Source organism: Mytilus californianus, unplaced genomic scaffold, assembly GCF_021869535.1.
Source record: "Mytilus californianus isolate M0D057914Y unplaced genomic scaffold, xbMytCali1.0.p SCAF_9, whole genome shotgun sequence".
NCBI classification, from domain to species: domain Eukaryota; kingdom Metazoa; phylum Mollusca; class Bivalvia; order Mytilida; family Mytilidae; genus Mytilus; species Mytilus californianus.
Genome location: NW_026262745.1, coordinates 95,929,520 through 95,949,455, shown reverse-complemented (window position 1 = coordinate 95,949,455; position 19,936 = coordinate 95,929,520). Strand labels below are relative to the sequence as shown.

The window sequence follows — 19,936 nt, the reverse complement described above, 5'->3', positions numbered from 1 at the left end:
GGGTTGTATAAAAAGCGTTGTTCGTTTTTAAATCTTATACAAAATGTGCTTCGTTCAACGCTTTTACACCCTAATAAAATTGTAAAAGGAAGCATTCAATTCTTAGATAAATTAAATTTCGTGAAATTCCAATTCAGGAATAACTAAACCTCAAATGATCTCCCTTTTCAGATTGTTACTGAGTATGAACGAGCGGTCATCTTTCGGTTGGGTCGAGTACTGCCAGGAGGGGCGAAAGGACCTGGTAAGTTCATTAGATATTCAAACAGTTGATTTGCTAATACAATAGCTAAATATTCTTGATTCTGCAACGGGAATGTCGATACTCTCTTCCTTCTGTCTTTATTTCAGCATCCCATAGAAGTATATAATTTATGTATAAGTATAACTAAGCATGTTAAATTGAACAATACAATTCATACACTCAGTTCTAGTTCATGTTTTAATAAATAATGCTAAAATGTTTATTTTATATATTAACCATACACTTAATGATTTAAAACTACATACCGTACAGTAATTCTTTTATAAAACTTTATAACGAGATAAAATAGCCCTTAACTATTTAGTCCGTATGGATTTTTATGGACTGACAGGCTATATTCATAAAAGAATTAAAATTTGAATTAAAATAGAAAAAAATAACACTTCAAGTTTATTTAAACCAATTTGTTATTACCAAACATGTTGCTCTCATTAACGACAAAACAGAGTTCTAAATGGCTTCCTATTTTTAACGTTTAAAAAAGAAAATTTACAGTTATACGCAATGTATATGCGTTTCAGGTTTTGTATATAATTACTCTAAATATCAGCACAACAATGTTAAATCTGCATATTTGCGGAAGCAAATTTTTGCTCTTCCCTTTCCGGGATTCGAACTCATGGTATTGGGATATCGTGACAACACCGCATGCACTGTGTCCAGCGCTCTAGACCACTCGGCCACCTAGACTGAACTAAAAATTCAACTTTCGGTGGCCTAGTGTTACCTTTCCTCGTCAGTAGAATCTAGAGTTGTAACACAGTAGAATCTAGAGTTGTAACACAGTAGAATCTAGAGTTGTAACACAGTAGAATCTAGAGTTGTAACACAGTAAAATCTAGAGTTGTAACACAGTAGAATCTAGAGTTGTAACACAATAAAATCTAGAGTTGTAACACAGTAAAATCTAGAGTTGTAACACAGTAAAATCTAGAGTTGTAACACAGTAGAATCTAGAGTTGTAACACAATAAAATCTAGAGTTGTAACACAGTAAAATCTAGAGTTGTAACACAGTAAAATCTAGAGTTGTAACACAGTAGAATCTAGAGTTGTAACACAGTACTTTATATATATATATCTTTATTCTCATAATACCACTGCATAACATCAGTGCAGAGATAACAACAACAATAACTATTTACAATATACACAAAACAAGGGAGAGACTAATTACTAATTTACTAACCCGATCGAACAACGTCAGAGGACCTTTTGATCAACAAATGCATTCTTTCAATCGATAATACGCTTGTATACATGTAGTGATACAAATTATTTTAACCCCAACGACTTGGGTATATAGAAATATTCTCATTGCTGAACTTTCCCATTCCGGCTTTACGCGTGTTTACATGTTCTGATACCAAATCATTTATTTATTTCCATGCATATATAAATTTGATAATTTCTGGACTTTTCCCATTCGGCAGTAAAAACCATGCTTAAAGAAGGGCGACAGTGTGGCCGTGTGGAATGTATAAATACGTAGCGACGTCCAGAATGGGGAAGTTGAATACAATGCCTAGTGTAACGAAAGTGATACGCTCTCTGCGCGTTAAAGAATCTAGAAAAAAACTATGAGCTAGGGGTTCGTAGGCGATCTGTTGCAAGGAAAATTCCTATCTTACATACCCTCATTTTCATTTAATGTTAAAAAATTCCCCAGTCTGGCCTTATCTCGGTCCGCCGACTTTACAGATCATATTGATCTACTATACACAAACACAACCTCGGATCAAAAGATTAATGTTACATACAACTTCATGCATGCTTTGTATCTTTTTCTGACCTTTCCATTTTTGTTTACCAGGAATGTTCTTCATATTACCATGTCTTGACGAGTTCAAAAAGGTCGACCTCCGTACAGTGTCCTATGATGTCCCACCTCAAGAGGTAAGAACACGTTTTAATATAAAAAAAAGGTAGAAATTTTACAAGTCCAGCACATTTACTTACCTAATGTAAGCAATAGAACATTAATAACAAATAAAATATTAATTTTTCATCTTATTTTTTGCCATCGTTTTTTGTTATTATAATTTAAAACAAATTAACAAATAAAAACACGTTTTAACACTTGGAGGAGCAAATCTCAAAACGAAAAACAGCAATAAACGTTTATAATTTCTGTGATGATTATATTACAAATAAGTAAACTAAAAAGTATAACATTACACCTTTCTTAAAGATATTTGTCCCCAGGTTAAAAATCGCCGACTGTATCCGTAAAAGTGTAAATGATTTTATGCATCAATCAACATTGCATTGGCCGATCCAAAAGGGGGTGGGGTGTCTGGGCGATTGGAACCCCCATGTATTCCCTCGATTTTCTTGGTGACATTTTTTTATTTCAATTATGTGAATTATGTGAATTTTAATTCATGATGTTCCGGGGCTTGGAACCACCCTTTTCAAAATGGCTGGATCCGTGCCTGCATTGTGTTAACTGCTGTAACCATTTAGGTAGTCTAGTTCTAAATTGATTCCGAATGTACTTCTTAAAGTTTATCATACAAGTTATAAATGTTCTTGTACTGGTATTAAGACATGCATGTACTCCTTTCAGATTTTGACAAAGGATTCTGTGACAGTTGCTGTAGATGCTGTTATCTACAGCCGTATTTTTGACCCAACGATGTCCGTGTGTAACGTAGAAAATGCAGATTCATCTACTCGATTATTGGCAGCTACAACCTTGAGAAATGTCCTTGGAACTAAAAACATGTCTGAACTCCTGACTGAACGAGATTCTATTGCTCATCAAATGCAGGTTGGTATCTATTTATATATCTAGTATGTCAGTGTAACTGTTTTCTGTTTCCATTTAATATATGACTTATGATTCCAAAAATACTTTTTAACTGTTTTTGTCTCGTCTGTGGGAAATGTTGATAGTGGTTGCGGCATCATCAATTTGTTAAATTTTGTGATTGCCATTTTAAGGGGGACCGCTAATGGTTAGTTGTGATATTTGGTATGCAGTTTGGGTAGTATTGGCACATCTCTTATCCATGTAGATTATATGAGCCCACCCCTCAGTCATTGTTCATCGATTGTGGAACTTTTGCATACTTTACATGTTAAAGTTTGTGTATTAAAAGACTTAATATTGACACAAGAAGGGAAAGACTGAGGGAGATAACAATAACAATATCATTGTCTCAAGTTTTCTGTTCTATTTTTCAGTCTATCTTAGATGAATCAACAGATCCATGGGGAATCAAGGTAGAGAGAGTTGAAATGTAAGTATCAGTTATGTCTCTTATAAATCAAAATTATTTTTTATTTATAACCCTGCTTCCCACATCCCTAACAAGTTCAAAGACCTTCGGACGTCAGAGCAATTTGGTACTAGGAGGGGTATACAGTTTCATCCCTATTTTTCCGTCCATCTGTCTGTCCCCAGGGAATTGTTGTCGCATTTTTCTCAGCAACTACAAGACCAGAGCTGCCTGAAATTTGGCATCAGTCTTCATTTTAGCATGATGTAACGTGTGATGCTTTTTCACATTCATTGAATTCTAACTTCCTGTTTACAGATTACTTCTAGCTTTGGTATCATATGTGAGCAATAGCTCACAGTTGAGCATGTTTTATTCTCTCTGAATTATATGAGGGCCCAGATGGGGTATACAGAATAGAGATTAATGGGCAAAACGTGCAGAACAAAAGGCAAAAAATAGAGAAAATCGGCCAAAGACATAAAGAAAAGAGAATAATGGGTTGTTAAAATATAAAGAATAGAGAATAATGGACAAAATCAATAAAGACTTAAGTATACATGAAATGGTATAAAAACAAAATTTAGAAATGAAGAACCCCAATCCATACTCTCCTATATTCTTTGTCAAAGAATAAACAGCATATCATAAGGGAGCAATGGCTGCCGAAGCAGAACCTCAAGGTTTATGTGTTTTTTCCTTTCCATGTGGCTCCGGATCAAAATAATCTGTCAATCAATCACAAAGAACAGAAAAACTCCCTCAACCTTTAGATGTGAACAATAGAACTTTTAGAACTTTTTAGCTTTGTTGATATTTTTACACATAGTGAATTGCCAAATGAATGTTTGTGACGATAGAATGTTCTTAAATTACCCTTCCAATGCTCCATATCAGTAGTTAATATTACATTTCTTTTGTTACAGTAAGGATGTCAGACTTCCAGTACAACTCCAGAGAGCAATGGCTGCCGAAGCAGAAGCTTCAAGAGAAGCTCGTGCTAAGGTATGTTCACAAAACAGTTTTTCTTGGTTTTTTTGTTTTTGTTTTTGTTTTTTTTGTATTTTGAAGCTTGTTCTTTAAAAAGCAAAGAATTTATCTATTTATCATTTGTGAGGAATTTATTACGTTGTTCTTTAATTAATTTGTTATGAGTTCATGGTTTCCCAATTTATTATGAGTTCATGACTATGTTCTTTTGTCAATTTGTTACCTGTTCACGACGTTGTAATTAAGTTAGCCTGATGTTTGGGCTTTAATTCAATAAAATTTTTACTTGGGAACACTTCTATTTTTATGTGTTGAAAGGGATATTTATATTTTATTAATTTTCACTAGGTTCTAGCAGCTGAAGGAGAACAGCGTGCCTCACGTGCTCTGAAGGAAGCAGCCGACATTATGGCCCAATCACCAGCAGCCATTCAGCTCCGTTATTTGCAAACCCTGAACAGCATCGCAGCAGAAAGAAATTCCACCATTATTTTCCCATTACCAATGGATTTGTTGAGTGGATTTGGCAAAAAATAGAACTGATGTTTTTATGTTGTTTAAATCAATTGTTGTTTGTACAATATAAAAGACGGATTATGTTTGAAAATGGCAAAAATCAAACAATATTACTTTATATATATATAACAAAATATGCATTGTCATGTGATATCCTGAATATGCCTTAATTACAATAATAAGAACAAAAAACGAGAATTTTAGTCGTTTAAGAAGTGAAAAGTGACCTAAAGTTGCACGCATCCACATCCTTTGGTCTCAGGTGGATAGTTGTATCATTGGCAATCATACCGTACCACATTATTTCTATTGATTATAACGAAAGCAGGAATGTTTGTATTATCAATTCCAATTTTTATCTTCTTGTTATCAAGAAAATGGCCAGGCATTCTCGACCCTCGTGGAGATGTAACTCTTGAAGCGCTTTTCGCCGTTTTTTTTATGATATTGCTCAATGTTTGAAATGTTCTGCGGTTTATGTTTGATTGGAAAGACAGCAAACCTCTTCATGAACATCTCAAACGATTCAAGTTCTTGTGTATGTTGTTTTAAAGACAAGACTGCGTATGTTTTAATACTCAATGCTGGTGTCTTTCCTTCATTTCAGGGTGAAACATTTGCAATTAATGTTCCCATGTTTAGTGATATCATTACATGTTCTAGTTTCAATGCAGGCGGTATTTAAATAACAGCAAGGCTAGATGATATAGAGGCAATCAGGAAAAGTCCCCATTTCTCATTCAGAGGGGGAAATAAGTACAAGACTACAAAAAGGTTATTTTTCGTTTTTGCTATGAAATGTCATTCAGTGCTGAATAAAAGAAAAAGAAATATCTTATTTAATTTGTCCAAAAAAAGAATGAAGGGGTTGGTAAATTAATAATGTATATTTTTGACAAATGTCAATTAAATTTAAATTTATTAGAAATATAATTTTTTTATTTTTTTTAATTGTGAAATCAATAACAGATATTTTACAAAAAGTTGTACCAATTTACTGGAACTTCAATGATATTTCAAAGTAAAATATGGTGATTTACATTTTTATATTTATCTATACTTATTTTATGAAAAAATACCACTTTGAGCACGTGAAATGATAGCTACCATATAAGCAAATAGACTCTGACGTAATGCAGTCAGATTACAATAAGATGTTTATCAGTCTTTAAATTGCTGTGTTTTATTTTGTATCTGTAACACATTTATGTTGCCGGGTTTTATCAGTATTGCATAATTTAGTTGTTACGATTACATTAAATTTCCTCTGTTCAATGACAAACCGGCTGTACATAAAGGGTTTATGCGTATTTAAAAGCTTGTCTATTTTTAAAGTTACATGTTAAGCATGTTGATTAATTAAGACATGCAATTACATATTCCATGTTTATTTTTACTTGTTGTTTGTATACTATATATTTCTTAATTACATAATAAATTTAAATAATGAAGTTCCTGTTCCAAATATTAAAACTTATATTCTATTTTTTCTATATTGTTATTTGTATTATATAATATCGTAAGGAAAAAAAATAAATTCAATAAAAAAATATCTATGGTTTTGTTTTTATTATGGAAAAAAATGGGTCATGTGGAAGACGCTGAATGCAAACACTCAATTTGATTCTTGAATCGATGTAACACTTTACATGGCACGCCTCATGGTAGCATGTTAAGTTCCGAATGCAGAGGTCGAGGGTTCTAACACCAGGCCACGTCAATCAAAACACTTTAAAATCGGTATTTGCAGCTTGATCATTAAAAGCATCACCATTCGAGAAAGGGGTTTACTTGTCGGCTCGAGATCAGAATAGTACGAGTCTTGATATAGGGCGACATGCTTTCCTTGCCTTGACTGTTACCTTGTAAACTAGCAGGTAAAAATCGTCGGCCTAGAAAAAAAACAGTGTCCATGATCATGTTCCTTGTTTTAGTCATTGATTATGATATTTGCAGCTAGACGTTGAGCAGATATTCATTCTTAGGGTCAGCCTAATTATGCATGCAAGTCTAGGTAAAACTTTAAAAAAAAATTGCGTCGTTCTATTTAAAATCGTACATACAAAATAACCTGAAAATTTGGTGAGACAAAAAACAAAAAAACACAACACATCATGTGACATGTGAAGATTTATTCTTGTGTGATAGAGTTTAAATGACCTGTCGTCATTCAAACATGTAATAACTTGTTTTAATCTATTTAAATTCAGAAATTATGATATAAATTTAGAACAATTGTGTCTTGCGAAATGTTAGCGTAAATAATAAATGACCTGAAAATTAGACAAAAAAGACCAAGCATTTGTGTGAATACTAAGCGCATTAGTCTCGTCGTGATTTATGAAGGTCTGGATGTGGCTCTTCGTATTTGTATCTAAATTTTTCGATCATTTTTCTCTATTTAGACTATTATTTTAATTTGTTTTGTGATGGTGGAGGATGAAATTGTTTTATTTTTTTTATTTAAGTACCATTTTATTCTCTATTCTTTATGTCTTTATTCTGCATTATTTTTTCTTGTGCTCTATTCTGTAAACGCGATCCAGACCCTCGTTGACTTTATCTTGGCCTCAGTGTCTCATAGACGGATACCCTCTTTTTATTTATATTTATCATATTAATAATTGTTATAACTAAACACAGTACACAAAGGACATATAATTAGTAGTAGAAAAGTGTATGTAGAGTATAATATATGTGTGGTGTGGACGCTTGTACAAAATTAAAAAAAAAAAGTGCATTATGAAAATCAATTCAGAATTAATGCATTGTTGAAAACTGTGGAAATGAAAAAAAACATAACCTAAATATAGTGCATTTGTCACGTACTCGACGTAGTGACTATTGGGTAAATCGTACTAGATCAGGGAGGAATCCAGGATTTTAGGTTAGGGGGGCGCAAACCTAAATTGAGCGAGGCGAAAAAAATTTTGAGGTAAAATTATCGTAATATTCTTCTATTAAGCTGAGGACAACCCATGCTTTGCAAATTTAAGGTGGGGCCCACCCGCCACGCCCCCGCCTGAATCCGCCCCTGTACTAGATTATACCCCTTTATATTGCCAGATGCACTGTTAGTTGAATTTCTATTATATACTTGTAGATTAAGCCTATGACACCTGCTACCAATGTGTGGGACGTGTTCCCTGACTTTACACAGTCCGTTTGTGTCGTGCGGCAACTAGTGCTCGATCTGACCTGTTATCTGCTGTACCTATGCACTGCTATACATGGACTATAGCGTATGTTTTAGTATTCACTGCTATATCTGTACATAATAATCTTACAGCTGCCTGTGTGCTGTAACTGTGCACCAATGACCCGGTGCGAAAGTTTTCTTTTGGAATTATATATCCAAACACTCCCTGCAACTGTATTCAGGTACGCAAATATATTCATATTCATAATCAATTTAATCAATTATTTATTACCTGCTTGATTCTTTTGAACTCCTTGATTATCCAATAATCGACATCATTTTGAAGATGGGAGTTTTGAACGACCTTGACTGGCTATACAGCCCTCGCACGGTCGGCTCCTGCCCGGAGGCGATTGTTGAGCATTGAATATTTTCTGTTGTAGTTGGTCAGGAACAGGTGGAAGGCGCCAATTAGGTAGGCGGCCATCTTGGTTTACGTGAGTTGTTTTGGTTTGGTTTTTTTACTATTTTGACATCATTTTCTGACAGTGCGTCGGATTATATATTAGGTATTGGACTATACCATTTACTTTGGACGATACCAAAAATCTTATTCCTATAAGTGTTTGTAGAATACCTAAACCCTATATTGTAAAACGCTTCAATGATGGCCCTTAACTTTACAACTGCTAATAGGAATATTTCTGGAATTGCCAATCATAATCTGTCTCTTCCTGATTCTATACACCGAACAATGTTTTAACTTTATAAAAGTACTAATAAGTTAGATCTTTGTGAAATAAAACCGGTAAACTTTTTTCATCACATTAACAACGCCTCCAAGAAATGAGGGGCAAATGATATGCATCTTTTACTGTTAATTCGTTAACCTTGCGATAATCCACACAAAAGCGCGTAGTTCCGTCATTCTTCTTTGCCAATACATTCCAGAAGACCAAAGACCTACGGTTGGCTTAAATACCCCGCATTCTATCATGTCATCAATATATTTATCGTCTTCTTCTCCCATATAAGTAAGTGTGCTGTGAGGTGGTTGTTTTACTGATGCGTTATTTCCTTTATTTATGTTGTGACGCACCAAGCTTGTTCTACCTTAATCCCTGTCCGAGGCTGCAAAAAGATCCTTGTATTCATTTAGAAGATTTTCGATTCATCGTTTTTGCTCTTGTCCGAGATTACCGCTGCTCAGTAACGTTTGTAACTCAACACCTAGGTCCTGATCCCTATGTTTAACAGTGCTGTTTTCGTTGTCTTTGAAAGAGCTTGTATTTTCTCAATTGACCCAGCTCTTATTGTCTTCACTTCATTCGATATTATACTAGTATTCATAAAGCGCAGTGGTACTGTTTATGAGTCTTTCAATAGAGTTCTTGCCATTTAGGCGCTATCCGCTATGAAGTTGTCACATGGTTAAATAATTACTAATCCAACTTCATTATTTGTTGATGAATAATCGTTGATGCGACCTTGGACCAAAGCTTCTGCATGTACCTTTCTTACTTCTTCTTGACGTCTTGACTATCCATTAAGCAACTTCCTTTTCTAACAGTGCATCAGATTTTATACTAGTCATTGGACTAAAACATTTAGTTTGGACGATACCAAATATCTTATTCCTAGGAGTTTTTGTAGACATATAACCCATATTGTAAAACGTCTGAATGACGTCCCTAAACTTTACAACTATTGATCGAAATATTTCCGAGTTTGCCAATCATAACCAGTTCGATTCTGTTTCTAAATATTATACATTTCCATAGTAAAACGGTAAACAAACCAAAACTGAAAGAAAACAAACGTTCAATTTTCAAACTAAACGATTCCATTTAACAACGTTTTAACCTTATAAAAGTAATACTAAGTTAAACCCTAGTGAAATAAAATCGGTAAACTATTTCCATCACACATTTTCCAGTTAATTCATTCATAGGCTACGAAAAATTTCATATAGTAAAATAAATATTAAAATGATGATCATATAGACGCTGACTCTATCAAAGCACTAATGAATTACACGCATTATTATTATCTTTCTAAATAGTTTGATGTATTTACTTGATTATACCAAAAGCAATGTAAGATATATGAGGGTTTGGAAAGGAGATATACATTCTTGCATTTTTAAATTTTTATCGCATTTTCTGTATTTTTATTAGTTTTTAACACTATTCTCCATTCTTTATTTTTTAGAACCACTTTATTCTGTATTCTTTATTTTTCGGTCAAATTTCCACACCCCCCCCCCCCCCCCCCCCCCCAACTCTTTAATTGTTTGCCCTTTATTCTCCCTTCTCTACCCCTTCCCATTAATCTCTATTCTGTAAACCCTCATCTTCGCTAGCCAAGGGTTACTATCCGATACTGTAGAGGAGAAAACCGAATCGTAGCCCTTGGCTAACGAAGATAGTAAACTCCATGTCGACCCTAATATAATTATTTGTCTGATTAGACAAATTCAATTATTTGAAAAAAGGACAATTACAATTTATATATAGAAAGACTATTCGTTGTCTAGAAATATGAAATTGATTTGTACAGCTTTGTTTCATTTCTATCTATTTCGAGCCGGCTAAAAAATTTTTTTTATTTTTTGAGACAATGTATGGTTATTCTCTTTATACTGCAACTCTTAGAACATGTTCAAAATGAAATAATATTGATAAAAACCATTAACTTTGAATATGAAGCGGACGACGTAAAAATTCCGCGAATCTGTATTCTCTATTGGCGTCATAAATAAAACTCTACGGAAACCGATTAGTGAATGTATATCACAAATAAATATACGGTCAATGCAATTTGACTGCTCAGATAGCACAGTTGTAGTAGAAATTCTTATCTTATCAGTTCTTTTATCATTAATACTATTTTGCAAATATCTTATTTATTTTTCATAGTCTACGATCGGATTTCAAATAAATACTTGCAGATAATAATTTGGACTATGGAAATACATTTTGAACTTTCAAGGCCATATGGTTCTATTTTTACCTGTCTCTCCTATAGGTTTTTACCTGTGTGTGTATTACATATTCGTGTTGACAACTAGGTCAAGATCCTAGTTCATAATTATTTCTTTGCTAATTTCGAAATAACATCGACGAAATTGCTCATGTGCTGTGTATGACGTCACAGGAGTAAATCTTCTTTCTTATAAACTATATATATAACAAATAAATTAAATAATAAACATACCCGACTTGGAATCAAATCCATAACTGGATTAATTTCGACGCAATAATGGATGGCAATAGAGGTAAGATTATTTCAATTTCAAAACATTATTTCAAAAGTAATGATCGGTTTGTTACAAAGGGTACAAAAATAACAGTGGAAACGTAAGAACTTGAACAGTAAGTCACTCATTTGAGGAAGATTATTGGACATAAGTCGGATTAAATGAATAAAAAAAAAAAAAAAAAAAATTGATCAAAAATTTCCGTGTCAAAGTAAGAGTTCTGGCATTCGCGGAGTGTACTTGTGTGAAACAGATAGTTCTGTTGGATTACGAAGAGTTCCCATAAGCACTCTGTGTCAACCACGCCCTTAAATTAAGCGTGTTTAAAATGTCTTGCAAGTCGCAATTTTGAAAAGTTTTGCGTTTTAACCCTACTTCATGTATACATGCTTCTGCATTAATTATGTAAACAGACAGACAGATTTAAAATGAAGTCTTTCTGCATTTCTAAAACTATGCACTAATGTTAAAGAGAGGCGAAAGATACCAAAGGGACATTCAATTTCATAAGTCGAAAATAGACTGACAACCTCATGTTAAAAAAAGAAAATGGACTAAAAGACAAACAATAGTATTCAAAACACAATATAAAGACTGAGCAACACGAACCCCATCAAAAACCAGAGTTGATCGCAGGTGTTCCGGAAGGTTAACCAGGTCCTACTCCACATGTGGCACCCGTCGTGTTGCTCATGGAAGAACAAATCCGGTAATAAATCAAATTGATAGGTCACATTCGTGGAAACGAGGACGGAATTGTGGTTACGAAATTTGGAACATATCCGTCGTCATGTTAGTTTCTGTTAAAGGGGCGGGGACAGAACTAGCCACTGAGTTGTTATGGCGTTTGATCCAGGGGCGGGGACAGAACTAGCCACTGAGTTGTTACGGCGTTTGCTCAAGGGGCGGGGACAGAACTAGCCACTGAGTTGTTACGCCATTTGCTCCAGGGTCGGGGACAGAACTAACCACTGAGTTGTTACGGCTTTTGCTCCTGCAGTCAAATACGCGTCAATAGCAGTTGAATAATCTCAGGTTTTGGGTTTTTTTTTGTGTGTTTTTTTAGGGAGTTTATTTTATTGATTTTTGCGTGTTGTACAAACATTATCAACCTATAATAGTGACTGAAGTATTGATATTTTCATGTGTTATTAGTTGTTCACCTCTATATGATAATTTAATGCGATATGATACTCAGCGAGAACTTAACATTCATGCTTTAAATACCGCAGTTTACCCTTGTCTGATTGGGTAGATAGTGTGCCGGTGTGTACTTGTGTACTAAGGTTGACGAAAAGAATCATTTACTTAAAAATTTACAATATTTATTTATTTTCTTTCATTCAACATTTATAAATTCTATGTCTTGCGCTTTTTTCTTTTTTTTTTTACAAATACCAAATTATAACATTGTATGTCTATTGTTTTTTGTTTCTTTTTTACTTTTTGAGGCATGCTAGCACTGCAGCCATGTATCATCAATAATGCTTTTACGTTTTCTTTCAACTCCTTTTCACTCCTGCACCTAAATACAGTCATGTAAGCTGTCTCGTTGAATAAATGAGATGATAAACTTTAAACGAATAACTGTAACAGTTGTTCTATACATTTTAACCACATACTTATTTCATTTCAGTTAAACATTCAGACAATAGCCAAGGAGAGGACAGTGGAATAGGATGCTGTGGATGCGTTTTAATGGGACTATCATATGTTTTGGTTGCTTTATTTTTCCCATTTTCACTCTGCATGACGATAAAGGTAAGAAGCATCAAACGTCACTACTCGGCTACTTCCGACAAAGACGGAAATGACCGATGGTATACGATTGATCATGCACGAATAGTTAGCTATCATATAAATTTATGAAACTTGGACAGCTGCTCTTTTAAGGCAAAAGAGATAACATCTGAATCAAATTTTGAAAAAAAATACTTGTTTCTTTTTGCAGTATTTGACTGATAGATGGACTCAGTTTTCTGCATTTAACATTTACATACACGTGGGTTACAATTTTAGACACCAAATTCCCGGAGAGTTACAGAACACAAGCTTTTTAATTTGTGATCAAGAAATAGAATTTGGAAAAAGAGTTTAAATTTGTATCTTAATTTTTGCTGATAAATGGACTTAGCTGCTTTGTCTATGTTGTTGTTTTGCTGTCTCGTACCATTCAAATTGGTTTCCGATGCCCTTTCTGAAGTTGTTTGATAATTCAATAACTTAAGGCATAAATAATCACAATATAAGTACATTTTCAGAGTAATTTTTTGTCAAATATTCTGTCCGAGATATGAAAATTTAATCAAATAGCTTTTCCAATCATACAATTATGACTAGTGAGTTAAATAACATAGTCATATTTATACATAGTACTAAAACTATCTACAGGATTTTTATTTTTTTCGATTTTAGATCGTACAAGAATACGAAAGGGCAGTCATTTTTCGACTTGGACGTGTGCTTCCTGGAGGAGCCAAAGGTCCAGGTAAGGTTATTACAAATCAAATTCAGTTGTCAACAGAAGTGTTGTTGAAATTTTGCTAGCTGTTGTTGTTGAGTAAGTCATAATTATACAGGAGTCAGCCAACCATTGTAAGTTTTGCTCTATTTATATAGTTTGCAAAGACCGTTTCTGTCCATATAATAATTGTGGTAACTACTTTTATCATTTTGATAAATTATACAATTAAGATAAAACGCATGCATCATCTACTGTCTTTCCGAAATATTTGAATAAATATACCGTAGTTAGTTTTGTCAACAGAAAGTAAGCAACAAAGGACAATAAATTTATAGATAGTTGTTTTACTATAAAATGATATCACAATTATTTTATTTTTTTAAGAAGCAGAGTTTTTGTTTCAACATTTTTACAGGAATGTTCTTTATATTACCATGTCTTGATGAGTTCAAAAAGGTCGATCTTCGAACCGTGTCGTATGATGTCCCACCCCAGGAGGTAAGCTGCTTTTTGATCTCTAATCAAGCAGTTGCACGTGCATGTCGTGCTTAGTATACACCTACACGTTGTAGACATTTACAAAAAGATTTGATTCTCATTGAAAACGATAAAAATTAAAAATAAATTCTAGAACAGGTATTCTTTTGTATTTAAAACGTACGGAAGAACGAATGAACGAATGGACGAGGTCATTGCAGTATGCCACCAACTGTGTGAGTTGTATTTTATTAAGTTGTGAAAAAAATCCAGATTTTGTACGTTATACAGTTTTAGCGCACATGGGCCTCACTTGACCCACGGCCAGTAAGAGCTATTGCCATCACTCGACGTCTGTCGTCTATCTTCGACCGTTATCTGTAAATGACCGTTTTTACCCATTTTTGCATTTTGTTTGAAAGCATTAAAAGTAGATAATAAGAAACTGTTAAAATTAAAAGTTATCAACAAAATAAGATCTACAAGTAAGTCAACATGGTTGATATCATCAGTCGACTTCTTGTAGGAGTTTTGTCCTTTTTTTACCAAGTTTTTGCATTTTTGACTATAGTCTTGCTCACATTACATTATTAAAATATACATATATATGCTATTTAATAGGGTTAATCAACTTCAATTACAGTTTTCACCCATTTTTTTTTCGCACTTTTGCAGAAAACTCTAGTAGATATATAGAGAGAACATTTACACTAATTGTCGCTCTATTTTCCCTGAATTGTTAATCTCTTGAACGTGTTTTTTTTAACAGATTTTGACGAAGGATTCCGTAACAGTAGCCGTAGACGCTGTAATTTACAGCCGTATTTTCGACCCTACAATGTCTGTGTGTAATGTGGAAAACGCCGACAGTTCTACAAGATTGTTAGCAGCTACCACTCTCCGAAATGTCCTCGGAACTAAAAACATGTCTGAAATTCTCACTGACCGAGATTCAATTGCTGCTCAAATGCAGGTAATAATATGTATAATATGTTTACAACAGCGTGTTATAAACGCGTGTCTATTGTTTCCTTCTATTTCTCTAATTCTTCGTCAATTTATCCCTTTCTGCACCCATTGTATAAAAAAATTTAATCAACGTGTGGTTCGTTTGAACTCAGTTCTTCATTGGTTAAAATCCGATTATGACGTCGAATTTACTTGCTTTCCTCTGAATTTCTTATTGTGACGGCATGAAAAAAGGCGACCATGCCTGATGACGTTACATAGAAAGAACATATCTTTTTACAGATCATTCGAAAAGACGGAATAAGTTTGCCTGCATATTGTTTGAAAATCATTAGAGAAACAGATTCCACCACCAAATCTCGTGTAATACGATATGTATCCACTCTCGACAGTTAAATTTTAAATATTTAAAACGCTCGGCGAGCCTCGCGTTTTAAATTTGAAAATTTAACTGTCTCGAGTGGATAAATATCGTATCACACTCGATGCAGTGGTAGAATCTATATATATCCTTTCTGTTTTGTGTTGTCGGCTTGCTCAATCTTGACTCATCTTCAGAAACATTTTATTTTCATTCTTCAAGTGCTGTTTTTGTTTTAGGGGACACCCGGGGTGCAAAACACAATTCTTTGAAAATGTTGTTTTTGAAAAAGACAATCATTTGAAAAAGCTTTGCAAATGGCATTTTGAATTAGGGAGCTACCGTATGATTTTTATTGGGGGGGGGAGGGGGTGGATATCATGGATACCAGGATTAAAATTTGGACGCCAGAAGCGCGTTGCGTCTACCAAAGACTCATCAGTAACGCTCAAATCAAAAAAGTTAAAAAGGCCATGCAAATAAAGTACGAAGTTGAAGAGCATTGAGGGCCAAAAATACCGAATGGGTTTGCCAAATACAGCTAAGCTAGGTTATCTATTCATGTCAACTTTAAATTTAAATTCTATGTTTTCTCCTTGGTAAATCTAAATTAAAAACTTAACATGTGAATGTGATTTCTTAAATTTTCAGCACATTTTGGATGAATCGACAGATCCCTGGGGAATCAAGGTAGAAAGGGTCGAAATGTAAGTTATTGCTTATTTTTGATTAATATGAATAAATAAATATTTCATAATTATCAAATAAATTGAATTTTCACAACTGATGCATTTTATGCATGAGGAATTTCGTCACATTGATGTAATAATCATTAATAGCAAATTATGCAAATTAATGTAAATAATCATAAATGGAAAAAAATTTATGTCAACTATAAATGTAAATTAACCTATAGCTGTGCAATGGAACCTATGGGAATGTTTATAGATATTTCATATCTTTTGAATAGTTTTGTGGTGTTTCGTAAATTATACCATAGCTTTTGTTGAAACCCCCGGCAATAACCTCACGAGACGTCTCGTGAGGTTATTGCCGGGGGTTTCGACAAAAGCTATGGTATAATTTACGAAACACCACAAAACTATTCAAAAGATATGAAATATCTATAACTAATTAATATCAAATTTATGTCGAATGTAAAAACGTTTATTTTTTTAGTGTTAAGTTTTCAAAGTTTATGTCGATCTAGATCTTGCACAAAACATTTTAGTGCTGTCATGTTTGAGTTCCTCATTTTTTTTCACTTCCACATTTTCTTCTTTTTTTTTTAATTTATAGCAAGGATGTCAGACTTCCGGTACAACTCCAGAGAGCCATGGCTGCAGAAGCAGAGGCTTCTCGAGAAGCCCGCGCCAAGGTATGCATCGTACTATTTTATTATGAAAGTATTCTGTCAGTTCTTCGGTACTAGTGTTACTTTGTAAATTTTGAGTTCGTAAATTGAACTAAAACCAAGGTTGCATCTCCCTTAGTCAAATTGATCAGAAACGATTTTGGGTGTTGTGAATAAGCCCTTCAGCTTTAAGTTTATATGCTCTCAAACATTTCATAGTTTACTGTTTTCTTTGATTTTCAGCAACAGCAACCTTTACATGTGCATTTGTATTGTTTTCCCTTAAATTTCTCCTTTCGGGGATCGTGCATGAATATATCATTGTTAATGGGCACATTTACGAAAGTAGTTTCGGCAATCGAATTGTAAACCAATAAAAGAAATGCTAACGGACCAATCGCATGCATTCAAATATTAGATATGCAAATTTCGAAAGAAATAATTCCATAATCCAATATCTACCGAGACCGTAATTGCTTGAAAGACGTAAGGCAGCTTTCCATTGGATAAATTTATTAAACGTCATGGTCATTTTCGACTGAAAAAACAGTATCACAGATGGGGGTTTACAGAATAGAGAATAATGGGCAAACAGTATAAAGAATAGAGAAAAATGGCCTAAAAATTAAAGAATACAGAAATGAAGGATCCTCCTTCCAGACCCTCTTATATTCGTTTGTGTGCTTTGAGGTTCTAAAGCTAAAATGTCGGGTTTTTTTTATTAAGTTAAAATCATTTTATGAATGCTTAATTAAGGATGACTGTTCAAAACGGCAGTTTTGTAACTTTAAGCAAATTTTGACTGACAAAACCGTGAATAAGAAATACACCACACGAGGACTTTCTAAAACCAAATTTATCTTGAGTAAAGTTGCAATTGTGTACGCGTATTATCTTTCCGAGCTAATATATGTTGGTTCCGGATAATTTCGAAGGGGCAAAATTTATCAAAACAGGTGAACAATTCCGAAATGGCATTTTAATAGTTATGAATAACACATATGTTTATACTAATGGATGAATTTTATGTAAAATTGATGCAAAAGGTTTAAAGTGTGTCATTGAGATATTCGAATTTCATTCGCTTTATAATTTTGACCCTGTTCGTAAAATAAACACAAGAGAAACTGGCGATATGTCTTTGAATTGCAGGAAAACAACATAATCTATAAACTAACTGAATTTTCTTTCAAACAGGTTCTTGCAGCCGAAGGTGAACAACGTGCATCACGTGCGCTGAAGGAAGCAGCCGACATCATGGCCCAATCACCAGCCGCCATTCAGCTCCGTTATTTGCAGACGTTGAACAGCATTGCAGCAGAGAGAAATTCGACCATTGTTTTCCCATTGCCAATGGATTTATTGAAAGGATTTGCAAAATAATAGAGTCAAATGTGCTGGAATGCGGACTCGGCATGTAGTTCTAAAGCTGACCACATACATCCGATACGTACTCGCTTCTTAAATTTTTTAACGTTTGATTTCTTCGTTGATTTTTTTGCAAGATATGTAATGAAACGGTATTAAATGCATGACTTTCTTTTTCTAATTTAAACTTTTAAGAAGAGTATCTGAAATTACACGTTTTGTTATTGTAAACTTTGTGTGTTGTAAAGATAACTAAAATTTACTGGAGTTTTTTTCACAGTATTAAGCGAGCACAGTTTCACCTTGTATGCAATGAATACGTTTTACAAATTAAAAAAAAAAAAAGATATTAAAATTGTGTGCTGTTTTCAGTCCGACCTATATAAATCGAAAAACAAAAATTGTAAAAAAAAATCAGATGGAATTTGTAACTATTTTCCTGCATAAATTTGGCTTCTGAGACATTTTGAAGATTACCTACCTTAAGAATACCATTTATGCTATTTGTCAGCTCGAAATCCATTCAAAAACCATGATATTTTGCAGAACGTTGATTAGATTTTTGTAAATTTTCATGTATGGTTTCGGTTTTTGTAGCTTTCCTTCACTTTTTGTGTGTTTAAATATAGGATTTTTTAAAGTCGAAAGCAATCTGTGATGCCATTTAAAAATGATATAATTTGATGTGCCATTAAGTGCTGAGAAATCTGTGCTAGTACGTACACTGTTTGTTAAATCTAATATATTTTATACTTTGTATGATACTATGTATTATTCATATATGTCAATAAACTGGTTTCTTTAAACAAGTGCGTTTTCTCAACAGTTTATATTCAGGAAAACACCGTTTAGATTTCAAAGACCGATAATCGATCATCTGAGATAATTATTATAACTTATAACATGTATAATTCTGTGAGACAAGTACCTCACTGTTCAGACGTGCATCCTCGACAGAAGCGTCAGAGGTTAAGTAAAGATGTAAAGTGAAATTTTGCCCGTCCTAAAATCTGTTTACGAAAAAAAAAAAACGTTTCGTCGGATGCCTGGTTCTTTTTTTCAAAAGATTTTTTAAAGAGTTGTTTGAACATATACAATTGAACAAGTTTTGGGGTTATAATTTGTATACAATGACAAGGTCAAAGTTAAACATGTCATTAGAGTTACTACTATCGTGAATCTTGTGGTTAGTACTTCGCTTTGAATTAATAAGGCTTGTGTTCATACACATTGTATTCATGTAATGAGACGTTGCGCACAAGGCAACGTTACGTAAACAATAAGTAACGTAAACAATAGGTAACGTTAGTGACGTTAATTACATAGTAAAGGAATTACGCTAAATCCTTGACACTGGGGGCGCCGAGAAGTGAAAATTAATAAAAATATTATCAAGAAGAAATTAACATGTATACAAAGTGTGAAATAATAATTAATCATTTAAAGTCCATGTGTACGGCGTTTTGTGATGATGTGATTACAAGGCAACTCCAGAAAATCTTCTTTCATACGTTTTGCAATATATCGGTTGTCCTTCGTTGTAATACTATC

General features: G+C 33.7%; 2 protein-coding genes across 3 annotated transcripts in view; both read left to right on the top strand.

The window, feature by feature from the left end:
- Positions 1 to 6,546, top strand: part of LOC127714174 (stomatin-like) — a 28,342-nt gene extending 21,796 nt beyond the window's left edge. For both annotated transcript variants that reach the window (XM_052220190.1, XM_052220191.1), the window contains 6 exons: positions 172 to 244; positions 2,078 to 2,160; positions 2,834 to 3,037; positions 3,454 to 3,509; positions 4,415 to 4,493; positions 4,827 to 6,546. In XM_052220190.1, the coding sequence (XP_052076150.1) occupies positions 172 to 244; positions 2,078 to 2,160; positions 2,834 to 3,037; positions 3,454 to 3,509; positions 4,415 to 4,493; positions 4,827 to 5,015 (684 nt within the window). In that variant the 3' untranslated portion in view covers positions 5,016 to 6,546. The remainder of the gene's footprint in view (positions 1 to 171; positions 245 to 2,077; positions 2,161 to 2,833; positions 3,038 to 3,453; positions 3,510 to 4,414; positions 4,494 to 4,826) is intronic.
- A 4,625-nt stretch (positions 6,547 to 11,171) lies between these two features.
- Positions 11,172 to 19,194, top strand: LOC127714177 (stomatin-2-like). Its single transcript, XM_052220193.1, has 8 exons — positions 11,172 to 11,410; positions 13,029 to 13,153; positions 13,808 to 13,880; positions 14,272 to 14,354; positions 15,103 to 15,306; positions 16,315 to 16,370; positions 16,963 to 17,041; positions 18,215 to 19,194. The coding sequence occupies exons 1-8, from the start codon at positions 11,395 to 11,397 to the stop codon at positions 18,398 to 18,400; spliced, it is 822 nt and encodes a 273-aa protein (XP_052076153.1). The 5' UTR covers positions 11,172 to 11,394; the 3' UTR covers positions 18,401 to 19,194.
- Positions 19,195 to 19,936: the final 742 nt, after the last annotated feature.